The sequence below is a fragment of the Vanellus vanellus genome, assembly GCF_965231255.1.
Source record: "Vanellus vanellus genome assembly, chromosome: 1".
In the NCBI taxonomy this organism is placed as follows: domain Eukaryota; kingdom Metazoa; phylum Chordata; class Aves; order Charadriiformes; family Charadriidae; genus Vanellus; species Vanellus vanellus.
The window spans coordinates 200191736-200213890 of record NC_138905.1 but is presented as its reverse complement, the minus strand read 5'-3'; the positions used below and the strand labels follow the sequence as shown (position 1 = coordinate 200213890).

At 41.3% G+C, this 22155-nt stretch overlaps 1 protein-coding gene across 2 annotated transcripts in view; it reads left to right on the top strand.

Annotated features, from left to right (window-relative positions):
- Positions 1-22155, top strand: part of CDK8 (cyclin dependent kinase 8) — a gene marked incomplete at its 5' end in the record, with an annotated part of 94194 nt that overhangs the window by 38112 nt on the left and 33927 nt on the right. For both annotated transcript variants that reach the window (XM_082488325.1, XM_082488324.1), the window contains 2 exons: positions 4536-4646; positions 7792-7932. In XM_082488325.1, the coding sequence (XP_082344451.1) occupies positions 4536-4646; positions 7792-7932 (252 nt within the window). The remainder of the gene's footprint in view (positions 1-4535; positions 4647-7791; positions 7933-22155) is intronic.

Genomic DNA, 22155 nt, shown 5'->3' with positions numbered 1-22155 from the left:
TTGCCTTAGTCTTGTGGCAGTTGGCCAGGCAGCCTTAATGCTGCTGGTGATTATTTAATAATGTCCTGTCTTACCTCACTTTGTCCTTGTTTGTGAAGCAATTTACCAATCTTGTGCATTGTTAGGACACTCTCATTTACTGTCCCCCAGATGCCCCATGGCTGTGGAATGAGTATTTCTGCATTTGAAGAGGGAGATGGAGGAGCCTTAGCGTGAGCCCAGGACTTGCACGTAGGGATGCTGTTTCTTTTGATGTCTTGAACAGTACTTATGAAAGCAAGGGCAAGATCAGACTGGGGCAACATGGAGTTATAACACTCATGTCAAACTGGATGTGTCAGCGTCTTTATCAGTTGCTGATGTGTATTTCTTTGAAGGTGCATTGGATCTCCCTTCCTTACAAAGGGCACCTAAGCCAAATAGTTTAAGGGAAACCTTTCTCACTATGGAAATGCTCTCGAATCATTGTGTGATACGCAAATGAAAATGACTTTGTGAGAGCAAAATGCACAGTTCTTGTCTACTTTCTCTTTGTGTTCTATAGAACTGAACTAGGGTAGAGAGAAGCAATTAGATACCAGAGCGACCAGGCCAAAAAGTGGTCTTTATCATTAGCAGGCATCGTGCTGATGGTCGTACTCTGTTTCTTGGAGTCTGCTTTGTCTCCAGTGAACCATCAGCTGCTGGACACGAGGCAAGTCATCTGGTAGGAAAGGCATGTGGCATATGGGCTAGAGAGGCCTGATTCGTGGAGAGTGAGGTTGCTGGAAATGCTGTTTACAGCCCATGTGACATGTTGTCATCTGCATGAGCTTTCTGTCCTTCAGACAGCATTTGCGTTTGTTGCTCTGTTATCACTGTCCTGGAGCATTTCAGCCTTTCCAAGACAGTGATTCAGGGATCATCTGTCACCACTGCAGCAATAATTTCCTTATTCTAATGGTTTTGGTGATGTATATTAGCCATCCTGTTCACTGGGCTCCTTGTAGTTGTCTAGCTTTAACCAAACCCATCAGTTTTTTTAGGCGGACTGAAAGAATATGTAGTTAATGGCTATTCAGCATAAAAGGTAAAAACTAGCAAGAATGATAAACTGGGCATACAGATGCACAAACCATAACAGCTGCTCTCAGGGACAGTAACAAAGGCTAGAACTCTTAAAACATTGGTGATTGGTGACCAAAGGGGCCTCTCAGGTGTGTCCTTGAAGAGAGGTGACCAAGGCTTTGTAATGGATGAGAAGGAAAGCAGATTGCTATGGATTTTATGGGAGAGTAGAGGTTTTACTGGATATTTGAGAGGGCTGCTGGGACTCTGTAAAACTCCTGTGGGAGGTTTATAGGTAGGATAAAAGACAGGAAAGGGGGTGGTCAAGGTGGATTGGGGAGGAAAAAGCATGGGAAAATGTAGAGGGAATAAGAGGTGGGTTCCATGTAAGCAAGCAGGCTACCTGGCAGCGTGCTTGTCTGGCCAAGCCTTGTTGCCACAGTCTGTCCTGTGTCTGTTCCTGACTGTTCTCTGTGTTTATCTGTGACCTGCTAGCAAACTTCAAGCTGGGCTAGGTGGTGAGAACAGGATGAGGTCTGCAGTGGCCAGCCAGGTGCTGGGAATACCACAGGTCTGCAGAAGCTTGATACAGGAGACGAAGGTCAGGTGATGAACACTCACACAGTACTCTCTGGTAGCTCATGTGTGTGACCTGCCAGTGAACTTCGAGTGTGCAGAACCAGCAAGTAGGAGGAGACCAAAATCTGGAGACACCTGATGTCAGAGCTCGAACTTGGATGAAAGGGCATGATGGCGTTGGGGCTTGGACTCTGAACAGATGTAAGGTCTGCACTGGAGTCTGAGAGACCAGTGAATGTGTGTCCATGTACGTGAACTTTAAGCCTGATTAGCTGGAGTGGAGAAAAAGGATCCAGGCCAGTTGTGGTGTTCAAGTTTTACATAGGTACTGTGGGTACCTGCAAAGAAGATGCCTATATTGATAACTGTGTGGTTGGTCATGTCTGTACTCTGTGTGTGCGTGCCTGTAGGAAATGCACACTCAGTTACTTGTACCTTGGCAGGATTTGGAAATGGGGAGGAGCAGCAGCCTCTTGTCTAGCAGACAAGAGGAATGCTGTGAATCTCAAGGTCCGCAGGATTGACTACCCCTAGCACAAACACAGGAGAACTATGTCTATGTTACCTCGCTATACAGACAGGAAACCTTTCTGCTGTGGTACTCAAAGTTTCTCATCTTTGTGTCATGTTCTGGACCAGCTTTGGTGATGGGTTCTCTGTGTACTGCAAGGTGACGCACATTCGATATGAAGAGGTTGGGTTTTAAAAATGGGTGATTGCTACTACCCGCGGAATAAGGAGTAGGATGGACTTAAAATGGGACAGGAAGGTGTGAAGGGGAAAACTAAATTGTTTTCTAGAGCTCTGACTAGTGTCTGCTTCTGAGGAATAGAAATAGAAATTTTGGTATGGAGGCATAGTTGCTGAACTGTCATGCAATCTCCTGGGTATACTTAATTCATCAAAATGTTTAGCATAAATTTAAGCTGTGAGTTTATACTAATGCAACAAAAAGTCCTTCGCTTTAAAGACTGGCAGAAGGTCCCACTCTGCCTCTCCTCCCTCTGGGGAGGTAGGCTTTGCTTGGAGATGGGCTGAGCATTGGTCTGCTTGTGGGAAGTGGTGGTTGCCTTTGCGTCACTTGTGGTGGGGTTTTAAGTGTGTTTGTTTTTTTTTTTTTTTTTTAATTTTAATTCCTTCTTCCTTCACTTATTAAAGTTTTATCCTCACCCACAAATATTCTTCCTTTTTTTTTTCCTATTTCTTTCCCATCTGACTGAGGGGGGTGAGCAAGTGGCTGTGTGGGGCTTAGCTGTTGGCTGGGGTTGACCTACCACAGGTGGTCCCCACCTGTAATTGATTAAAAATTGCAAATAAGCATTTCTTGGCTTTCCCCATGCTGATCTTACTCTTTGTAGGAATTACAAGCATTTACAGAATTCCACACTTGCAGATCCTGCCTTAAAATTCTTCTCTGTAAACTTCTTAAGATCTGTAAAAGTATTAACATGTTGAAACTACTACCTTCTGCATTGATTTGTAAAGTCGCATTGTCTCCTCGATCCCTTGTCTCCCTGTATGGTCTCATGCTAGAGTTAAAAGCTCTGTTGCCTGTAGGTTCTCTTGCTCGAGAAATGCCACACTGAAGACTCTGGCCAGTGAATGGGGATGGGAGCCTGTCTCAAATGAAATAGAAAAGGTGGAAACAAACATATGCAGATATCCACTCCCGTTTTACTATCTCAGTAGCAGCTAAAATGTTACCACGTGCACCAATGTATGAGTAGAAAGGAATGAATTTTCTTGTTTCTTCTATTACGTAGCAGGAAAATTCTATTTTATTGAAAATAGATTCAACCTCAGAAATAAACTGTTAATTTTCTACTCTATATTCAGATAGTAGTTCAAATTGTTCTTGGCTTTTACAAAAAACCTCTAGCCATTTCTTTGATTAAAAATGTCATAATTTCTGGCAGACTGAGCTGGCAAGAATTTGTGTAGTCTTGGGTAGTCAGGCCTGACAATAGTTTGCTTAGATAAAGGTTTTGTTTCTTTCCTAGCAATTGTGTAAGTACGGTATATTTGTAACATGACCAGTGGAGCTCAAATAGACTGATGCTGTCTGCATTCAGTTTTTGTGCTATATCTTGGCTATGTTTTCCTTTTGGTGGTGGTTAAAGCTATAGTTTTGAAAGCAGATGAGCTGGTTTAATGGCTCACTGCTGCTGAAAGAAGTTCTTGCCTGTAGCGGTGTCCCTTCACTAGTGCTGGGTCCGCTATTAGTGCGGTGAGTCATTTTGGCTCAGGAACTCAGCAGAAAATTAATGCCTTTGTGTGTCTGGGTTTGTTTTCTCCTGAACTGGGAGCTGTTTTGTGGATGGCTTCCGTGAGCGACACAACTGGTGTAATATATGTTGTGGGAGGGAGTCGGACCTTCTTCTGTAGGTGGTGGTGACCTTGTAGATCAGCTGACTCCGTCATACAAACCACATCTTCGTTAGCTGACTGTATTGACAGCCTCTAAATGAGTCATCCCATTCAGCCTTGAATGGCTGCAACCAAAATGCAGGGTTTTCAGATAATTGGGAGTCAGGAGAAAATTGGATACCCCAAATGGCTCTATCAAAGATTACAGCCTATGAGAGAGGGCAGATGCCACAGCTGGCTGTTTGCGGAGTCGTCTTGATCCTGGATAATAGTGAGAATTACATAGACTTCAACTTTTAGGAAATAAATAGGAAGGGAATGCCCGAGGGGGTTTATGACCTGCTTTCAGCTTTGGTTTCAGACTAATGACTGGTTCTTTGATTAAAAAAAAAAATGTGCTGTTTTCTGTGACTTGCAGATTTCAAGTTGCTTGTTTGAATTGTAGAATATGTAGCAAGGACTATTAAAGTATTTGTCTTTCCAGCCCTTTCACAGCTTTGGATGTGTGGCTATAACTGTTGTGGACTTTCTTTATTTTGCAGTTGCTGCGGGAGCTCAAGCATCCAAATGTCATTTCTCTGCAAAAGGTGTTTCTTTCTCATGCTGACAGGAAAGTGTGGCTTCTCTTTGACTACGCTGAGCATGACCTCTGGGTAAGGTGAATTGCTTGTAGGTACCAAGCTTAGAGTTTTAGTTGCAGAAAAGGGACAAGGTCAGGGAAGGCGCATTGGTTTAAAAACAGTATAGCCTTTTGCCCTATGTTCATTGGAAACATTTTCAGTACTAAAGGAAAAGCAATGGAAAATGTTGGATAAGCACGCTACACAGTTAATCTGTGACCTCCTTAAGAGATAAAAATCTGCATTCAGGTCTCAGTAACTAAAAATCTAGTTAAATAAATGCAGGTATAACCCTCCATTACAGCTAAAGTAGGTTGCAGGAAAATTGAATTGATTATGCAGGTGGATTCCCTTTGAAAGATTACAAACTTATTGGCTGAATAGGACAGTTTGGAGTTTTAGCTACGTTGCATGTCATCCCTGAATACATGAAGTGAGAGTAATGCCACTGCATATAATTGAAATCTAATTCATACGTTTCAGTAGGAAGAGCTTTTTACTCAACTCATCTGGTGAAATTTAATATTTTTGTGAGGAAGGCTCTTTATTCCTAATTACAAGATTCAGCTTTAAAATATAACCACATTGAAAGCAAAGTAAATTTGTTTTACGACGTATGCCCTTTTCCTCTGTTAACTTAGTATTTGTGACCTTAACATCCATTTGGAATGCTTAAAAGAAAAATAAAATTAAAGTAGCACTGTAAAGAATACAAAATCCCATGCAACCTTAACTTCCTTGAAAAAAGGTATGTGTTTGCCTCAAATTAAATCTGACATACATTTTGAGCATAGCTCTCAATGGAACAAGTATTGGAATACTAACCTTAAAAGATATTAAGATTCGTATCAAAAGGTACAACAGAGGCAATTTGGAATGCAGTGGAAACTTTGATGTATGTGTTCATGTACGATTTGTGTAGTATGAATCATGAGTTGGTTTTTCCTCTGCATGTACTTTAGACAGCTAAGATATACAAACCGAATTAAAACTAATTTCTTTTGCAAATGGTGTTCCTTGTAGTTGGGAATAATTCAGTAGTATTTGCCTAAGCACTAGTATGTCAATTTTCCTTCAGCTAAGCTGAATCAAAAATATTTTCTCCCAGTTCAATGTCTTGGAAGTTACAATAGTTGGTATTGAGATTTCATTGCCAAAATAAAACTAAGGTAAAAAAATCACCAAAGAGCTGAAATAGAGACATTCTTAAGACTGGTGTACAAAACAAAAAATTGAAGAAACGGAGTAAAGCTTTTTTCTAATGTGGAGAAAAAGCAAGCACATTCTTTTTTTCACTGCTTCCCCATAATTATGATATGCTAAGCTGCAGAAGTTGAGGAATGTGTGAGGGCTTCTTTGGTTTCAAAATGTGCTTCGAGGCTTTGTATTTGTTTGGAGGATTGTGACTAATAGTGACCTGGCCTTGTTTGTATTTATACGCTTCTGCATTGCTTCATACTTAACCAGAATCACTGCTGAAGCACCTCTGTCAATGAAATGCTGGTTTGAATATCAGTAACTTAGGAATGACCCTTGATTTTGACCTTTATGTTTACATGCACGTACCTGTATGAACTCCCCAGCTGTACCAGCTCCTCTTTATTTGCTCCGTCTGGATGCAAGAAACCTAGCCGCAGTTGCAGTGACTGGGCTGGCTCTGTGCCCCAGAGAGCCGGCTGTGGACCAAGTCCTCCAACGCTGAGCATGTATAGCGCAGCAGGTCTCAAACAAGGCTGGGAAAAGGGCACAGGCTGTATTAGAGCAGGAACAAAAAGGTCCAGGAGAGCCATCTGTCTTTCTCTCTGTCTCAGAAGATTCACTTCTCTCTGGCCGCTGCGTGAAAAATAACATTTGCTTTGGAGTCAGTGGAAGTGGGAGGCGAAGCTTGTGGCTCAGGTTTAGGGATGCTCATGCATGTGGTGCTTGTCCAACCGGGCAGGGGCTGTCACTTTTTCATCAATGTTTCTCTCCATGCAGCTGTATTGTTACCTTTGGCAGAGCAGGGATGTGCCTTTTCCTCTTAGAAAAGCCAAGCTTGATGCCTGAAGCAAAGGATGGCAAGGTGTATGGAGGAGCTGGGCTGCAGCAAGAGAGGAAAGGCAGTTTTCCAAAGGGGTTTGAGTAGTTGGTACCTAATTGGCACCTGGAATATGAAAGCTCAGGAATGTAGGAAGAACATGTGATAGAAATTTGGTGCCAGGTTTTACATGGACAAGATCAGGACTGTTTTGATGATCACATAAGTGTTAGTCGTTACAGAAAAGAAGTGTGAATGCATGAAAAACTTTGTTCTAGGAATTACCTCTCTCTCAAAAGGAGACAAACACAGCAATGTTTACCATTACTGTGGCACACCTTACGCTATTGAAGTTAATGGCACCTGCTACTCAAGTGATAAGACAACATATCCTTTTGGACTCCTCATTGTTGCTAAATGTCATTCCCTGTGTATACAGTTATAATTATTAAAGGTTTTTTCTGTGTCTGCCTTGATAGCTGACTTCCAAATGGACAGATTTATAGCTTTGCTCTCTCAACAGCTTGTGTTTTGAGAGTACTGTGCTTTAAGGGTCTAGTAAATAAGGAATAAATCTAGGCTTCTAATTTAAACACTTGAAACTCCCTATACAGTTTGCAAGAATTTCTGTCTGGCGTTAGGTGTTGAATATTACAGTGTTACTATTACTGTATGAGAACCTCAAAGTAAAACAACATAGAAGTTAGGAGATGCGCTTTTAATTCTGTGCTGTGATATACAAGGTATCAGCTTATCTTTACAAGAAGAACGCCCAAACAGAAATACCCCCCAAATCTCCAAACTGTTAAAGATTGGTGACCTGCAAGGGAATTTGCTTTGACAATTGTATGGTTTTCTATGCCTCACCCCACTGTGGGAGATTAACTGAGCGGTTACGTGGGGCTTAGCTGCCTGCCAGGCTTAAACCACAGCAACAACCGCTTTCATTTTTGAGATTTCCTTGGGACAGTGATCACTTTACCTCGTATAGTGTTAATTTTCTAGTACTTAAGGTAAATGTTTCTAATTTTGAAAATTAGTGATGGTAGGTTGAAAAAAAACGTAAGTAGTCTGTGTAAGATTGCTGGCAGTCCTTTTGTGTCATGCTGTAGATCAAAACATTACACTTTTTTATTTTGTTTTCTTTTTTCCACTTTACAGCATATAATCAAGTTTCACAGGGCTTCTAAAGCAAACAAGAAACCAGTTCAATTACCTCGGGGAATGGTGAAGTCACTGTTATATCAGATCCTAGATGGTATTCACTACCTGCATGCTAACTGGGTGTTACACAGGGATTTGGTAAGTGGATCCTCAATGGGTTTTAGCACTGGGATGATGATTGAGGGCAAGGATTGTTTTTTATACAAATCGCTGGGAAACAAAAACCTTTGTGCTAAGGGCATGTACTAATAGATATGTATTTTTATACTGCATTCAGACAGCCTTGATTAGTAGAGTGAATTTTAAAAGCTGACTATGATCTGATATGCTTATGACAGCAAGGTATATCAGATGTCTGTTTTCCTTTTTTTTTTTCTAAATAAACTATTTTAAAAAGTGTTCATTTAAATAACAGGCATGCTGAGGTATAGAAAATGCCTCTGGTAGTATCACTGCAGGCAAGATAAATAACTAAATATGGCATGTGTGTAGGTGGGGGAAAAGATGATTTACGGTAAGAACTGCTGAAAAAAAAAATAACCCTCCCTAAAATTATCAGTTTTACTTATGAAGGTAACTTTTGAAGGCCATTGTCTTCTAATATTTGTAATATATCAGAAACATAGTCGTGCCAACTTTTGAAGACTTCTGCAAATAAACTAATGTTTATCCAAACTACAGTATAAGCAAAACATTTTTGAACCTGAGTTAGTGTTTCTTAACCAGCAAATTCTATGAAGTGTTTTAAATTGGTGAATATTACCAATTGTTACGTATTTGCCTTTGAAATATGCCCATAGCTGACTCAGCTGGTTCTGTCTGTTGCCATAGAGTTGGATAGTTTTCCTGGTCCTTTTGTCTGTAGCTCTTATTCTTAGAAGTAAATTGGAAAAATACTATCAAAATATGATACCATCTATATATGATGCTTCTAATGAATGAAATCTCATTAGTGCATGAGAGTATTATTAGTTTGACCTTTCATTCCCATGAGTCAGTGTTACCAGTGCTATTCTATGCTTGGTCCGGCTTCCTTGTTACTCTTCCATAGTCACTTTTTGTCTTTTGAAATAGCTTTAAAAGCGTTACTGGAAATGTAGTCAGTGACTGGTTATTTTACTTCTGTTTTCATAAACGCTTCTACAGAGTGCCAGTCTCTGTTTAAATTGATGGAAAAAGATTTGTCTTTGATAAATAACATTTACAGAACTGAAATACAAGGAAGCTTTGCTTTATTAAAATAATTGTATGGATATTGTTTCTAATTTGCTCCTGGTTTTCAAAATGGAACAAAAGCCACAGCATGGAGGGAGAAAGTCAAAAAGATTGTGGCGGCTTTGTCATGGCTCATGAAGCAGTGGAGCAAAACATAATGTAGAAATATATAGTGCATGTTACTACTTAGACACACATTGTTTTAAATCAAAATGTAATGTCTTACTCTAATGTTCTGCCTGCAATAGTACTCTTCAGTATAATTTTAAGAGGTATACGGAAAAAAAAATGACCTGTCGTCAAGAATCTAGATTTTTTTCAATGCTCTACTTTCTACAGTTTCAGAAAATGTATGAACTTAAACATAATTGAGTTTAAAAAGAGAATCTTGCATGTTGTTAACTGGATGGCTCAGGAGATTGGTAATTTATTACAGAGCCTTTCACATCTAGGTCTGTAGCTCATATACATTTTAAGTTGGCAACTGCAAAAAATCTATTACCATCTCATTTTCTGACCTATGTGAAATGAGTTGGTGGTCTCAGTCCAGCATGAAGTTTTCTTCCAGCAGAAAAACCACCATCACAATTGGCTATCTTTTGATAATCTGAGGAAGAGACCAAAAGCTTGAGGCAGAGTCTGAGAGGTCTTCCCACTGGAACCTTATCAAGCCGTGTCGGTGAGAATTCTATAAAAGCTGTGTAGGGGCTGCCTGTGCTGCCCCATCCGTGGAAACCTTTGGGTTTGTTGCTTTGAAACCATTCAGTTTGAACTGAATTTAGAAGGCATGTGTTTCATGTAGCAGAAAAGACAGAATTGTATCTGTCGGATACTTTTTTTTATGAGGGTCCCTGGAAATAGCTTGATTAAAAGAAGGGATTCTACCTACTATTTTGTCTTAACAAGACAGGGGCATATTGGTGCAAAGTTAAGTTTGCAAGTTGGGACTTAAATAGCATGTATATTCTGATCCAAAGCAAAATAACTGATGTTAATGCTGCTTCTCAGATGTGGGTTTCTGTTCCAGGATCCCTGTAATAGTAGTCTTCAGGAATACCAGTGTTAAATAATCAATTTTAACTCCTGATTGGACGGCTGGACAGATTTATTATGTTTCTCCTACTATGCCTTTAAAATTATAGGTGTTGCTGTAGTTTCTGAATATTTTGTTTCCCTACATTTAGGTGTGTACAGATAACACACACAGAGTTGCTTAAGTAATGTGCTTGCTTTCATTTCATATACGAGCTATTATAAGAGTGGTGGTACTTGGTGGTGGTAGGAAGCTAAAGAATATAGTACTTTGGCAGAAAAATCTGTTCTTTGCTACATCTCTATCATAGGATAAGGATTTTTTTTCAAAGGATAAGAAAACTTATCTCTTGGGGAAAGTAATTATCCTCCATCTAAGTGCCATTTTCTGGGTTTTGGTTTTTCTTTTTTTTGAGATATCTTAATGAAGTTAGTTTTTAGGTAGGTAAAGTATTGGAGGGTTTTTCTTGAGATCTTGACTTTTGTAATCAGAAACAAAAAATGGCATAAAGTAACTCCTTCCTTGCTAGCATCTGCAAACCAGGCAGTAAAACTTAATGGCTATTAAAACCAGATAAACTTAGATTGAAATTTGTCTTCGTAACGGTGGAATAGAGGAATCTTTATTCATGTAAGATTTGTAAAGTGGGTATATTCTGTAGCAAAGAGTAAAAACTGTAGGAAGACAGTAATTGTCTATTGTGCTTTTTTCTAGTCCTAGTTTGTCTTTTACAAAGGAAATGCGTACAAATCCCAGCAATAACTTAACTATTTAAATAGTTAACTCTCATCGCTGGTGGGTTTGGTTTTTTTTTTCCTTTCACTGGTTACATGAAAGCCGATTCACCATTTCTATCAGAGCAAGGGAGATGCTGATTTTATTTATCTTTGAATAGTGCTGTGCTTGAGTAGCCAGCTTTTCCATGTCTTTGAAACGTACCAGTAAAATTTTTCAACAAATAAATGTCAGTCCTTTAAAAAAGTCTTATTTGACTTGCATATCCTTCAGCTTTTTTTAATCTCATGACTGAGAGCAATTGAAAGCAGATTGTTTATTCATGCTCCGACTGTAGCAGGAAGGAAATAAGAACACTTCATGTAATTACCACAAAGTGCATCAATTATAGTTTTAATAATATTTTGAATTCAGTTATCAAGCATGCTTGAAACATACTGCATTTTGCTGACTTCTTTTCCTAGTATTTTTTCCACTTTATAATACCCAGCTATTGGGCTTCTTCCTGTGCTCAAAGTGCTTATTCCATGTTAAAAATAAGCAGAAGCAGAAAACTGGCTGTATATCTGCTTCCATCAATCTGTTTCCTCAGTAGCATGAGGAAAGAGAGGATGGACTTAGCAGTATGCTTGGAAGATTTCTTCAAGTAATGGGCTCAAAATAGAGGTCCCTTTGCATGGTACAGCAGTTTATATGCCATGCCCATTAATGTTTAAAAGTGCATCTTTATTTGATATTATTGTGTAGTAGGCCTGTCTGCACAGTCAGGATCCAGTCTTGGCTAAGAGATGAGCGTGTCTCCACTGGTTTTGTGTGGTGATGGTAAGATTAGTCTGCAATTTAAATTAATAACATTCACAAAATATGAAATTAATAATAGATTTTGCACCAAAACTATTTAAAGCACTCATGTGGTGCAGCTTAGAAACACACCGCCAACCCCTTACTCCCCCAAAAAAACCCCAACCTGAACCTACCCCCAAACAAAAAAAAAAAAAAAAACCCAGAGGAAATCTCACACCTCTTACTTGTACTACTGCAGCTGAGACACTATGATGAAACACTTTTTTTGTTCCCAAATTTTCAGACTAAATTCCCTGGCGTATTTCTTTGTGCGTGGTGTGAGCAGGTGCTGAGCAGCTGAATTGTCCCTTGTCAGGACAGGTATGGAAGTGGGTAACACAGTGCTTGGGCTCCTGTTTCCTGTTCCCCTCCTATCTCTTGCCAGAGGAATGACAATCTCAGCCTTTCTCAATAACATCCATGTCCTAGTTAGTCTGGGATTGTGTCGCTGTGGATGTGACCATTTGCAAACTAGCGCTAGCCCAGGATACTGCAGCCTGTTTAATGCGTTCCTAGCGTGCAGGTCAACACTCAGTGTTGAGTGTGTATGGATAAGAATTAAGGGGAAGGCCAATAAGGCAGACATCGTGATGGGAGTTTGTTATAGACCTCCCAATCAGGATGTAGAAACCAATGAAGTATTCTATAAGCAGCTGACAGAGGTCTCACGATCATCTGCTCTTGTTCTTGTGGGGGACTTCAACTTCCCAGACGTCTGCTGGAAATACTACGCAGCAGAGAGGGAACAGTCATGGAGGTTCCTGGAGTGTGTGGAAGACAACTTGCTAACACAGCTGGTGAAGGAACCAACTAGGGGAAGTGCCCTACTGGACCTACTGTTTGTTAACAGAGAAGGTCTTGTGGGGCATGTAAAGGTTGAAGGTCGTCTTGGGTCGTCTGGTGAATGAGACAGGTGCCCTAGCGGTGGAAGACACAGAGAAGGCAGAGTTACTGAATGCCTTCTTTTCTTCGGTCTTCACTACTAAAGCTGTCCCTCACACATCCCATACTCTGAAGGCAAAGGGGAAGGTCTGGAGAGAGGAAGATTTTCCCTCAGTTGAGGAGGACTGGGTCAGAGACCACTTGGCCAAGCTGGACATTCATAAGTCCATGGGCCCTGACGGGATGCACCTGCAAGTGCTGAGAGAGCTGGCGGATGTTATTGCTCGACCACTCTCCATCATCTTTGAACGGTCATCGAGAACAGGAGAGGCGCCTGAGGACTGGAGGAAGGCTGACATCACTCCGATCTTCAAAAAAGGCAAGAAGGAGGACCCAGGGAACTACAGACCGGTTAGTCTCACCTCTGTCCCTGGGAAGGTAATGGAGCGACTCATTCTGGATGTCATCTCCCAACACGTTGAGGAAGAGGAAGTTATTGGAAGTGGTCAACATGGATTTACCAAGGGTAAATCGTGCTTGACCAATCTGATAGCTTTCTATGATGTTACAAGTGGTTGGCTGGATGAGGGGAGAGTCGTAGATGTCATCTACCTTGACTTTAGCAAGACACTGTCTCCCATAACATCCTCATTAGGAAGCTGAGGAAGTATGGGCTAGATGAGGTGACAGCGAGGTGGATTGAGAGTTGGCTGCGGGACAGAACTCAGAGGGTTGTGATCAGCGGCACAAAGTCTAGTTGTAGGCCTGTAACCAGTGGTGTCCCCCAGGGGTCAATACTCAGTCCAATTTTGTTTAATATAGTCATTAATGACCTGGATGAGGGGGCAGAGTGTATCCTCAGCAAGTTTGCTGATGATACCAAACTGGGTGGGGTGGCTGACACCCCAGAGGGCCGTGCTGCTATCCAGCGTGACCTGGACAGGCTGGAGAGCTGGGCAGAGAAGAACCTAATGAGGTTCAACAAAACCAAGTGCAACGTCCTGCACCTGGGGAGGAAGAATGTAAAGCACCAGTATAGGTTAGGGGCAGACCTGCTGGGAAGTAGCTTTGAGGAGAAGGATCTGGGGGTCGTGGTAGACAGTAAATTATCCATGACCCAGCAATGTGCCCTTGTTGCCAAAAAGGCCAATGGAATCCTGGGCTGCATAGGGAAGAGTGTGGCCAGTAGGTCAAAGGAGGTCATTCTCCCCCTCTACTCTGCACTGGGGAGGCCACAACTGGAATACTGTGTCCAGTTTTGGGCTCCCCAGTTCAAGAGGGACAGGGAACTGCTGGAGCGAGTCCAGCGAAGGGCAACTAAGATGATTAAGGGCTTGGAGCATCTGCCTTATGAGGAAAGGCTGAGAGAGCTGGGACTCTAGCCTGGAGAAGAGAGGGCTGAGGGAAGACCTTATTATGGCATACAAGTATCTAAAGGGTGGGTTGAAGGAGGATGGAATCAGGCTCTTCTCAATGGTTCCCAGTGACAGGACGAGGGGTAATGGGCACAAGTTAGAACACAGGAAGTTCTGTTCAAATACACGGAAAAACTTCTTTACGGTGAGGGTGACAGAGCACTGGCACAGGCTGCCCAGGGAGGTTGTGTTGTCCCCTTCTCTGGAGATTTTCAAGACCCGCCTGGATGCAGTCCTGAGTAACGTGCTCTGGGCAATCCTGCTTTATCAGGGGGGTTGGACTAGATGATCTCTAGAGGTCCCTTCCAACTCTGAAAACTCCGTGACTCCGTAAACTGCTGCTCTGGGATGAGCATTGTTTTTAATAAGCTTTCACGCAGACAAGCTTTAATACAGTTGGAATGTAGCTTCCTGGGGCCTGGACTCTTCCCAAGGATACCTGTTGCCAGGTTTGGGATTAGTGGGAAAATTAAAGATATTCTTTTAACAATAAATGAGGAGAAGCTACTGCCAGGGTGGGTTTTTGTAGACATCATCTTTGTCACTTTCCAGGCTCTGGCTGTGAATCACTGAAGTATGTGCTTTAGGCTGCCAATTTACCATTTTCCATATTAGAACTCTTGAATCCAAGAATGTCTCCCTCATCAATATTCAAGGACTACTTCAGAAATACAGGAATGCCCTTCGGTCCTGCTCTAGTGCTTACAAAACTGGTCATTTGAAGGAATGAACCTGAATGCTTAAAAACAAATAGTAGGAAAAGCTGTGCACATTACTCAAAATAAGTTAGCAGCTTTTAAAAATAGGTTGATCTTCTATCCTGTTTCAGTATGCTTACAGATAAAAGACGTTATTTCCCAAAAGGTATTGTAATGACTTATTGTTTATTTTCTTCAAAGGAGGGAAAAAAAATACAACCCAACCCAAACCCAGTCACTGTTTTGTTTGTCAGCTTTTGCATTTCCCAAGATTTTTGTTTGCGAGGTGTTCATTATGTAAGTGTGTGCTTTCATGAGGTCACAAAAGAACAAAGTGTCTGGCAGAACCTTGTTTTCTTGCATAGGCTGTAATAACATGCTTTCTTGTGAGTTGTAATTTATTGTGATTTTAAATATTCTATAGCTAAAATAACATTATGTAGTGTTTCTTAATGCTACTATTTGCAGGGAACATGACTACTCCCTTGTCTGCCACTCAGAGCGTTTTCTTTGTGTTTGAGGTTAAACTTTCAAACCAGTAACTAATCAAAGTGTAGAAATGATCAGAAGAGACTGCAAAGCTGCAAAGCTATGTATTCGATGCTTATGCCAGTGACTTAAAAAAAATAAAAAACAAGCCAAAAACAAACAACCAAAAAACCCAAGCCAAACCACCCCCCAAAAAAAACCCCAAGCAAACTTTTTTTTTTTTTTTTGGCTTGCTTTCTTCTTGGGCATGGTTGTTGGCAATGGCCTGTTAGGTCAAGCTCTTGGTTGAGTAATGTCTGTCAACTTTGTGCAAATGCAGATTTGAAGCTAGAAATATGGAGTATATGGAGTACTACCAGTCTTCCAATCAGAAAAGTAGAAGGCATGCTGTTTGGAGATTTTTTTTAATTCACAATAGAGAAGGTTATAGACATATATAAAATCATTTGCTTCATATAAGCAAATCATTGTGAGGCCACTTTCTTTGAAAGGTCATAGCAATCAAGGGAGGTCTCTGAGGGGAAAAAAACAAATGTCACTTCAGTCTTTAAGAAGGGCAAGAAGGAGGATCTGGGAAGTTACATGCCAGTCACTTTCGCCTTGATCACTGTGAAGGTGATGGATCAAATCCTCTTGGAAGCAATTTCCAAACATTTGAAAGACATGAAGGTGATTGGGAGTAGTCAGCATGGATTTATGAAGGGGCAGTCATGCTTAACCAACCTGAAAGCCTTCAATGACTAGCTTGATAGATGGGGGAAGAAGCAATGGATGTTGCTTATCTCTACTGTAGTAATGCTTTTGATGCTGCATCCCATAACATCCTTGTAGACAAACTAATGAAGTACAGACTAGATAAGTGCACAGTGAAGTGAGGTGGATTGGAAACTGGCTGAGCTGATGGACTCAAGAGGATTGTGATCGGTGCCACGAAGTTGAGCTGGACACCATTCACTAGTGGAGTGTCCCCAGGGCTGATATTGAGTTCAGTGCTGTTTAACATCGTCATTAGTGACCTGGACAATGGGACAGGTCATTGGCAGGTGATTTCCAGAAGTGCCTTCCAATCTCAGCCTTTCTGTGAATGTGTTATATCTTCACTGTTTAAACTGTCTTGAGAAATTAAATTACTGCTTTTTCAAAATCTAAAATCCAGCTCATGACAAATCAATAGAAGAGAAGCGGGGTATTTTTAGATCTCTCTTGGATTAGCCCTGTGTCTTTTATTCTTAGCTGGAATACTATTCCTATTGTGCTAAATGTAACACTGAAATCAAATGGAAAAGGTAAATGAAAAGATGGTATTCAGTCTACTTCTCCAGTTGTATTTGGGTCTTCATTGCAAAACTTCCTGGTGATTTTGTAAACTGGCCATCTTTACAGATAGTGAACAGATTTTTTTAATTCATAGGCCAGCTCCATTCAAGCAATTCTTGAATATGATTATAATCTTCTGTAGCTTTTTACAGGTTGATCATCTTTAACCTCAGATCTTATAAGCAAGCAGAAGGTCATTTAATAAGTTTTAAGTGAGGGTTGTGAAAGGATAGAATAAAACTCCAAGATTTATGGTAATGTGTGAGATGAACAGATACACCTGAAAATAATTTTTATCCAAGCAACCAGTGTTTAGCAAAAATGGGAGACCAATCCTTTCTTGATAATATTTTACCACACAATACTGTTAGATTCCCATTTCTAGTAAGATGAAATGCTGAATAGGGGAACTTTTGGTAGATGTCTTTTTGATTGCAAATAAAAAACTTGTTTATAAACTTGATTCAAATGCAAATAGGGTTGCAGGAGAGGTCAAATCTCACAATTTCAAGAACATTTTCCAAATCCACCTCTCTTATACTATTGCTTTTATTCAAAGCCCCATTTGCTCGATGGTCAAGTCCAAGCTTATCTGAGTATCATAAAGATGAGTAATTTTTTTCAGGCTTTCATTATCTTCTGCAGGTGTTTCCAAAGGATCTGACTGTATCGGTTTGTCTGGTGTACTAACTTTTGTTTTGTTGGAACCTAAATTTAGTTTGTCAATAACTTTCTTCGGTTTTAGCTCAGTATTTCTTTTCCATAAATAATTCTCAAAAGAATAAATCCTCTGTGGTGATAAAAGCTAAGTCCTGCAACTTTGTCATTTACAACTGACAGTGACACTGGCAATGCTTTTTTTGCCTCTGTTCATGAACATGTCTTGTTTTGAAACTACAGTAAACATAGCCTTTGTCTGAAGTTCTAGTCTGCTGAGGAAGAAAACAATACAGTATTGAGGAAACAGTCTAGGAGGTTCCTGGAGTGTGTGGAAGATAACTTCCTGACACAGCTGGTGGGCCAGCCAACTAGGGAAGGCACCCTGCTGGACCTGTTGTTTGTGAACAGAGAAGGACGTGCGGATGATATGAAGGTTGGAAGCCGTCTTGGGCATAGTGATCGTGGAATAATAGTTTTCAATTCTTGGGGAAGTAAGAAGGGGGTTTAGTAGAACTGCCACCTTGGACTTCCAGAGGGCAGACTTTGACCTGTTTAGGACACTGGTGGACAGAGACCCTTGGGAGGCAGTCCTGAAGGGCAAAGGAGTTCAGGAAGGCTGGACATTCTTCAAGAAGGAAATCTTTAAGAGCCAGGAGCTGGCTGTACCCATGTGCCATTAAGATGAGCTGCTGGGTAAGAAGACTGGCCTGGCTAAACCAAGAACTTTGGCTGGAACTTGGGAAGAAAAAGAAAGTTTGGTCTATGGAAGAAGTGCCAGACCACTCAGGAAGACTACAAAGACTTCATGAGGCTATGCAGGGAGAAAATTAGACTGGCCAAAGCCCAACTAGAACTTAATATGGCTTCTGCTGTTAATGACAATAAAAGAATGTTTCTAGTAATACATTTTGGAAGGAAGGGCAGGCCACTCAAGAGGATTACAGAGAGGTAGTAAGGCTATGTAGGGAGAAAATCAGGAGGGCCAAAGCCCAGCTAGAACTAAACCTGGATTCTGTTGTCAAGGACAACAAAAAAAGTTTCTATAAATATATTAGCAATAAAAAGAGGACTAAGGATAATCTCTGTCCTCTAGCAGATGGGGCTGGTAACATAGTGGCCAAGGATGAGGAAAAGGCTGAGGTAATTAATGCCATCTTTGCCTCAGTCTTCAGCAGTAGGACCAGTTGTTCCCTGAGTACCCAGACCTCTGAGCTAGAAGACAGGGATGGGGAGCAGAATGAAGCCCCTGTAATCCAAAGGGAAATAGTGAGGGACCTGCTTCAGCACCTGGAGGTGCACAAATCTTTGGGGCCAGATGGGATCCACCCAAGGGTAATGAAGTAGCTGGCAGAAGTGCTCACCAGGCCACTTTGCAACATTTATGAGCAGTCCTGGCTAACCGGGGAGGTCCCAGCTGACTGGAGGTTGGCAAATGTGACACCCATACACAAGAAGGGCTGGAAGGAGGATCCAGGGAACTACAGGCCAGTCAGTCTGACCTCGGTGCCTGGGAAGTTCATGGAACAGATCATCCTCAGTGCCATTACACGGCACATGCAGGAGAACAGGGTGATCAGGCCCAGTCAGCATGGGTTTGTGAAAGGCAGGTCATGCCTGACAAACCTGATCTCCTTCTATGACAAGGTAACCTGCTTAGTGGATGAGGGAAAAGCTGTAGATGTTATCTACCTGGATTTTTGCAAAACTTTTGACACTGTTTCCTACAGCATTCTCCTGGAGAAACTGGCTGCTCATGGCCTGGACAGGTGTACTCTTCACTGGGTAAAAAACTGGCTGGATGGCCGTGCCCAGAGAGTGGTGGTGAATGGAGGTAAATCCAGTTGGTGTCTGGTCACAAGTGGTGTCCCCCAGGGCTCGATGCTGGGGTCAGTTTTCTTTAATATCTTTATCAATGACCTGGAAGAGGAGATTGAATGCACGCTCAGTAAATTCGCAGATGACACTAAGCTAGGCGGGCGTGTTGATCTGCTTGAGGGTAGGATGGCTCTGCAGAGGGATCTGGACAGGCTGGATGGATGGGCTGAGGCCAATGGTATGAGGTTCAAGAAGACCAAGTGCTGTGTCCTGCACTTGGGTCACAACAACCTCATGCAGTGCTACAGGATTGGGGCGGAGTGGCTGGAAAGCTGCCTGGCAGAAAAGGACCTGGGGGTGCTGGTGCATGGCTGGCTGAATGAGCCGACAGTGTGCCTAGGTGGCCAAGAAGGCCAACAGCATCCTAGTCTGTATCAGGAATGATGTGGCCAGCAGGACTAGGGCAGTGATTGTCCCCCTGTACTGGTGACACCCCACCTTGAGTACTGTGTTCAGGTTTGGGCCCCTCACTACAGGAGGGACATTGAGGTGCTGGAGTGTGTCTAGAAAAGCGCAGCAAAGCTGGTGAGGAGTGTAGAGCACAAGTCTCATGAGGAGCAGCTGAGGGAACTGGGGTTGTTTAGTCTGGAGAAAAGGAGGCTGAGGGGAGACCTTATTGCTGTCTGCAACTACCTGAAAGGAGGTTGTAGAGAGGTGGGGGTCAGTCTCTTTTCCCAAGTAACAGGTGATAGGATGAGAGAAAATGGCCTCAAGTTGCCCCAGGGGAGATTTAGATTGGATATTAAGAAAAATTTCTTCACCAAAAGGGTTGTGAAGCACTGGAAGAGGCTGCCCAGGGAAGTGGTTGAGTCACCATCTTCTGGAGGTATTTAAAAGATGTGTAGATGTGGTGCTGAGGGATGTGGTTTAGCGGTAACCTGGCAGTGCTAGGTTAATGGTTGGACTTGATGATCTTCCAATGGTCTCTTCCAACCAAAATGCTTCTATGATTTTAAATGGAAGATCCAGGTGGAGCAATGTATATATTAGAAGAGCTTTGCTAATTTACCTAGCCAATAACATGACCAAACCTAGCCAGAATGTTACTGGCTACAGGAAATGCAGGTAAAGTTTCTGAATTTGGAGTCCTGTAGGCAGTGAAGACTTCTACACCAAAGTAGTACAAGGTGCAAATAGAAATGGATAAAAGACAGGCTGCTTATTTAACCACCAGATGTCTTAGGGAGAAATGAGTATAACACAGATGAGTATTTGGAAGCATGAAGTTATATTATATGATTATTGGTATTTTAGTGAGATACTTTTCACTTATCTGCTGCAGAACTGTCAGACACAAGAAACAGTGGAAGCAGAGTATTTTTTGCTGACATTTCTATGTCATTGTAAATCTAATAATTTTTAACCTGTGATCTTGGTGCAGTTAACAGGTAGTGAATAATTGTTGCAAAAGGGGAAATGCAAATTTGAGGCTGTAAGTAACTTGTAATTTTTCTTCATATGGCTATAAATGCTGTTGTGAAGAGTACTGCTTTTGGTTTCTCTCTCTTCCTTTCCCCTAGGAGCCTTCCAGTGCTAGATGGAACATTTTAGGACTGACCATCATAGGCATTTACATCTTTACCTTATAGGGTATCAAATCGAGGCAGGCCTTTTTCAGTGCCTGTCATCAAGAATTAATATCATTGTAGTGGCTTTTTACAAGTTTGTCCTTGTTTGGTGGAACATACATTTAATAACAGCACCAGAAACACACCTGTCTGCATATTGCATACTGACTTTAAACTGAAAATAAGGTGGTGCTTTAGAGTTTGAGATAGGGTAAATTATAGTATTGCTACTATGGTCTCTAGGAAAAATAGCTGAAAAAAAAAAAAAAAAGGAAATGGTGTGGCGTGTTCCAAAATAAAAAAAACTTTATGTTGGTCTACTGTGTAGCCATAGCCTGGCTGCTTAAGGAGACAAAGCTTACCCGGGCATGCCTTTTTTTGCTAGTTCCCCCAAGTAACCTTTGTATCTGTTAGAAAATTTCAGATACATTTGGTAAAATGATATGGTATCAAAACAGTCAAATTCTTTTAAATTTCATGAAAGGCAGATGTCAAATAGAGGAGGGGACACATTCCGGGAGAAATACATTGAGAGTTGCACCAGGGCCATTTCAACGTGGCTCATCTGCACTCTGAAGATCACTGGTCATTCTTAGTGCATACCTCTCTCCACCGGCCCTATACATTTGGTCATCAAAACAGATGGCAGGTGGGAAAGGAGCTTGAGGATTCTGGATGTGGGAAAGAAAGGCTGGAGGGAGCTGGAATATATGCAGTGAGAAATGCAGGAGGAAGATCTAGGACTTAAATGCAGAGAACGTGGGCTTCAAGAGCTGTACCCATCAGAGAACACCTCATCTTGTTAAGAAGCTTCAGACTGAAAGATTTCATCATGAGAGAACAGATGAATTATTAACGTATAAAGTATGTAAAAGCTTTTAAAAAAAAATCTTTTTTTTTTTCACTCAAGGCTTTTAACAAACTTTTCATATTTTTGTTCTTTATTGGAATTCTTGAAACCTCACGAGCATAAGGGCTGATAAGACCGTAATATCTTGATGCCTGTAAGATTAAAACAGCCAAACTTACCAACAACTCCTGTTAACTATGAAGAATGCTCAAAAGGGCACTGCCCATTTAAAATATAATGTATCTCTTCTGCAGGATCTCATGATTAAAGTGTGGAGAATCCTATGGCAGACTGATTTTATTGGGGGGAAGGGGAAATATGTAGCAAAGCAGAAAGTTGAATATTTGAAACTTTTTTTGTAGGAAAATTACACGGGTAGTATAAAAAGTGTTTTGAAAAATGAATAGGTGTTTACAGGTACTAGAGCTTTTAACCAGAAAATGTTGAGGATTTTTGTGATGAATGTTTTAATAAGAACATGTACCATGAAGAAAAGTATGTGTGTGGGTGTTGTTTTTTTTTTAATATGGAAAAGCATTTTGGAGGTGATATTTTTGATCCCCATACTGCTTACAAAAGCAATACCACTTACATTTCATGTATATGGCACTTTGTGTTTTTCTGAATATGTGAGGAAAATCACTTCATATCTGCTGAACTTGGCATTTTCAGTCACTCATGAATTCATTCAGTAGTTGTTACTGCAGCAATCTGGGTCCATTCATACTGCCCTCACGAAGGCTTCAGAAGAGAAAATAAGTTGCTTGCAAAAGGAGTGTAT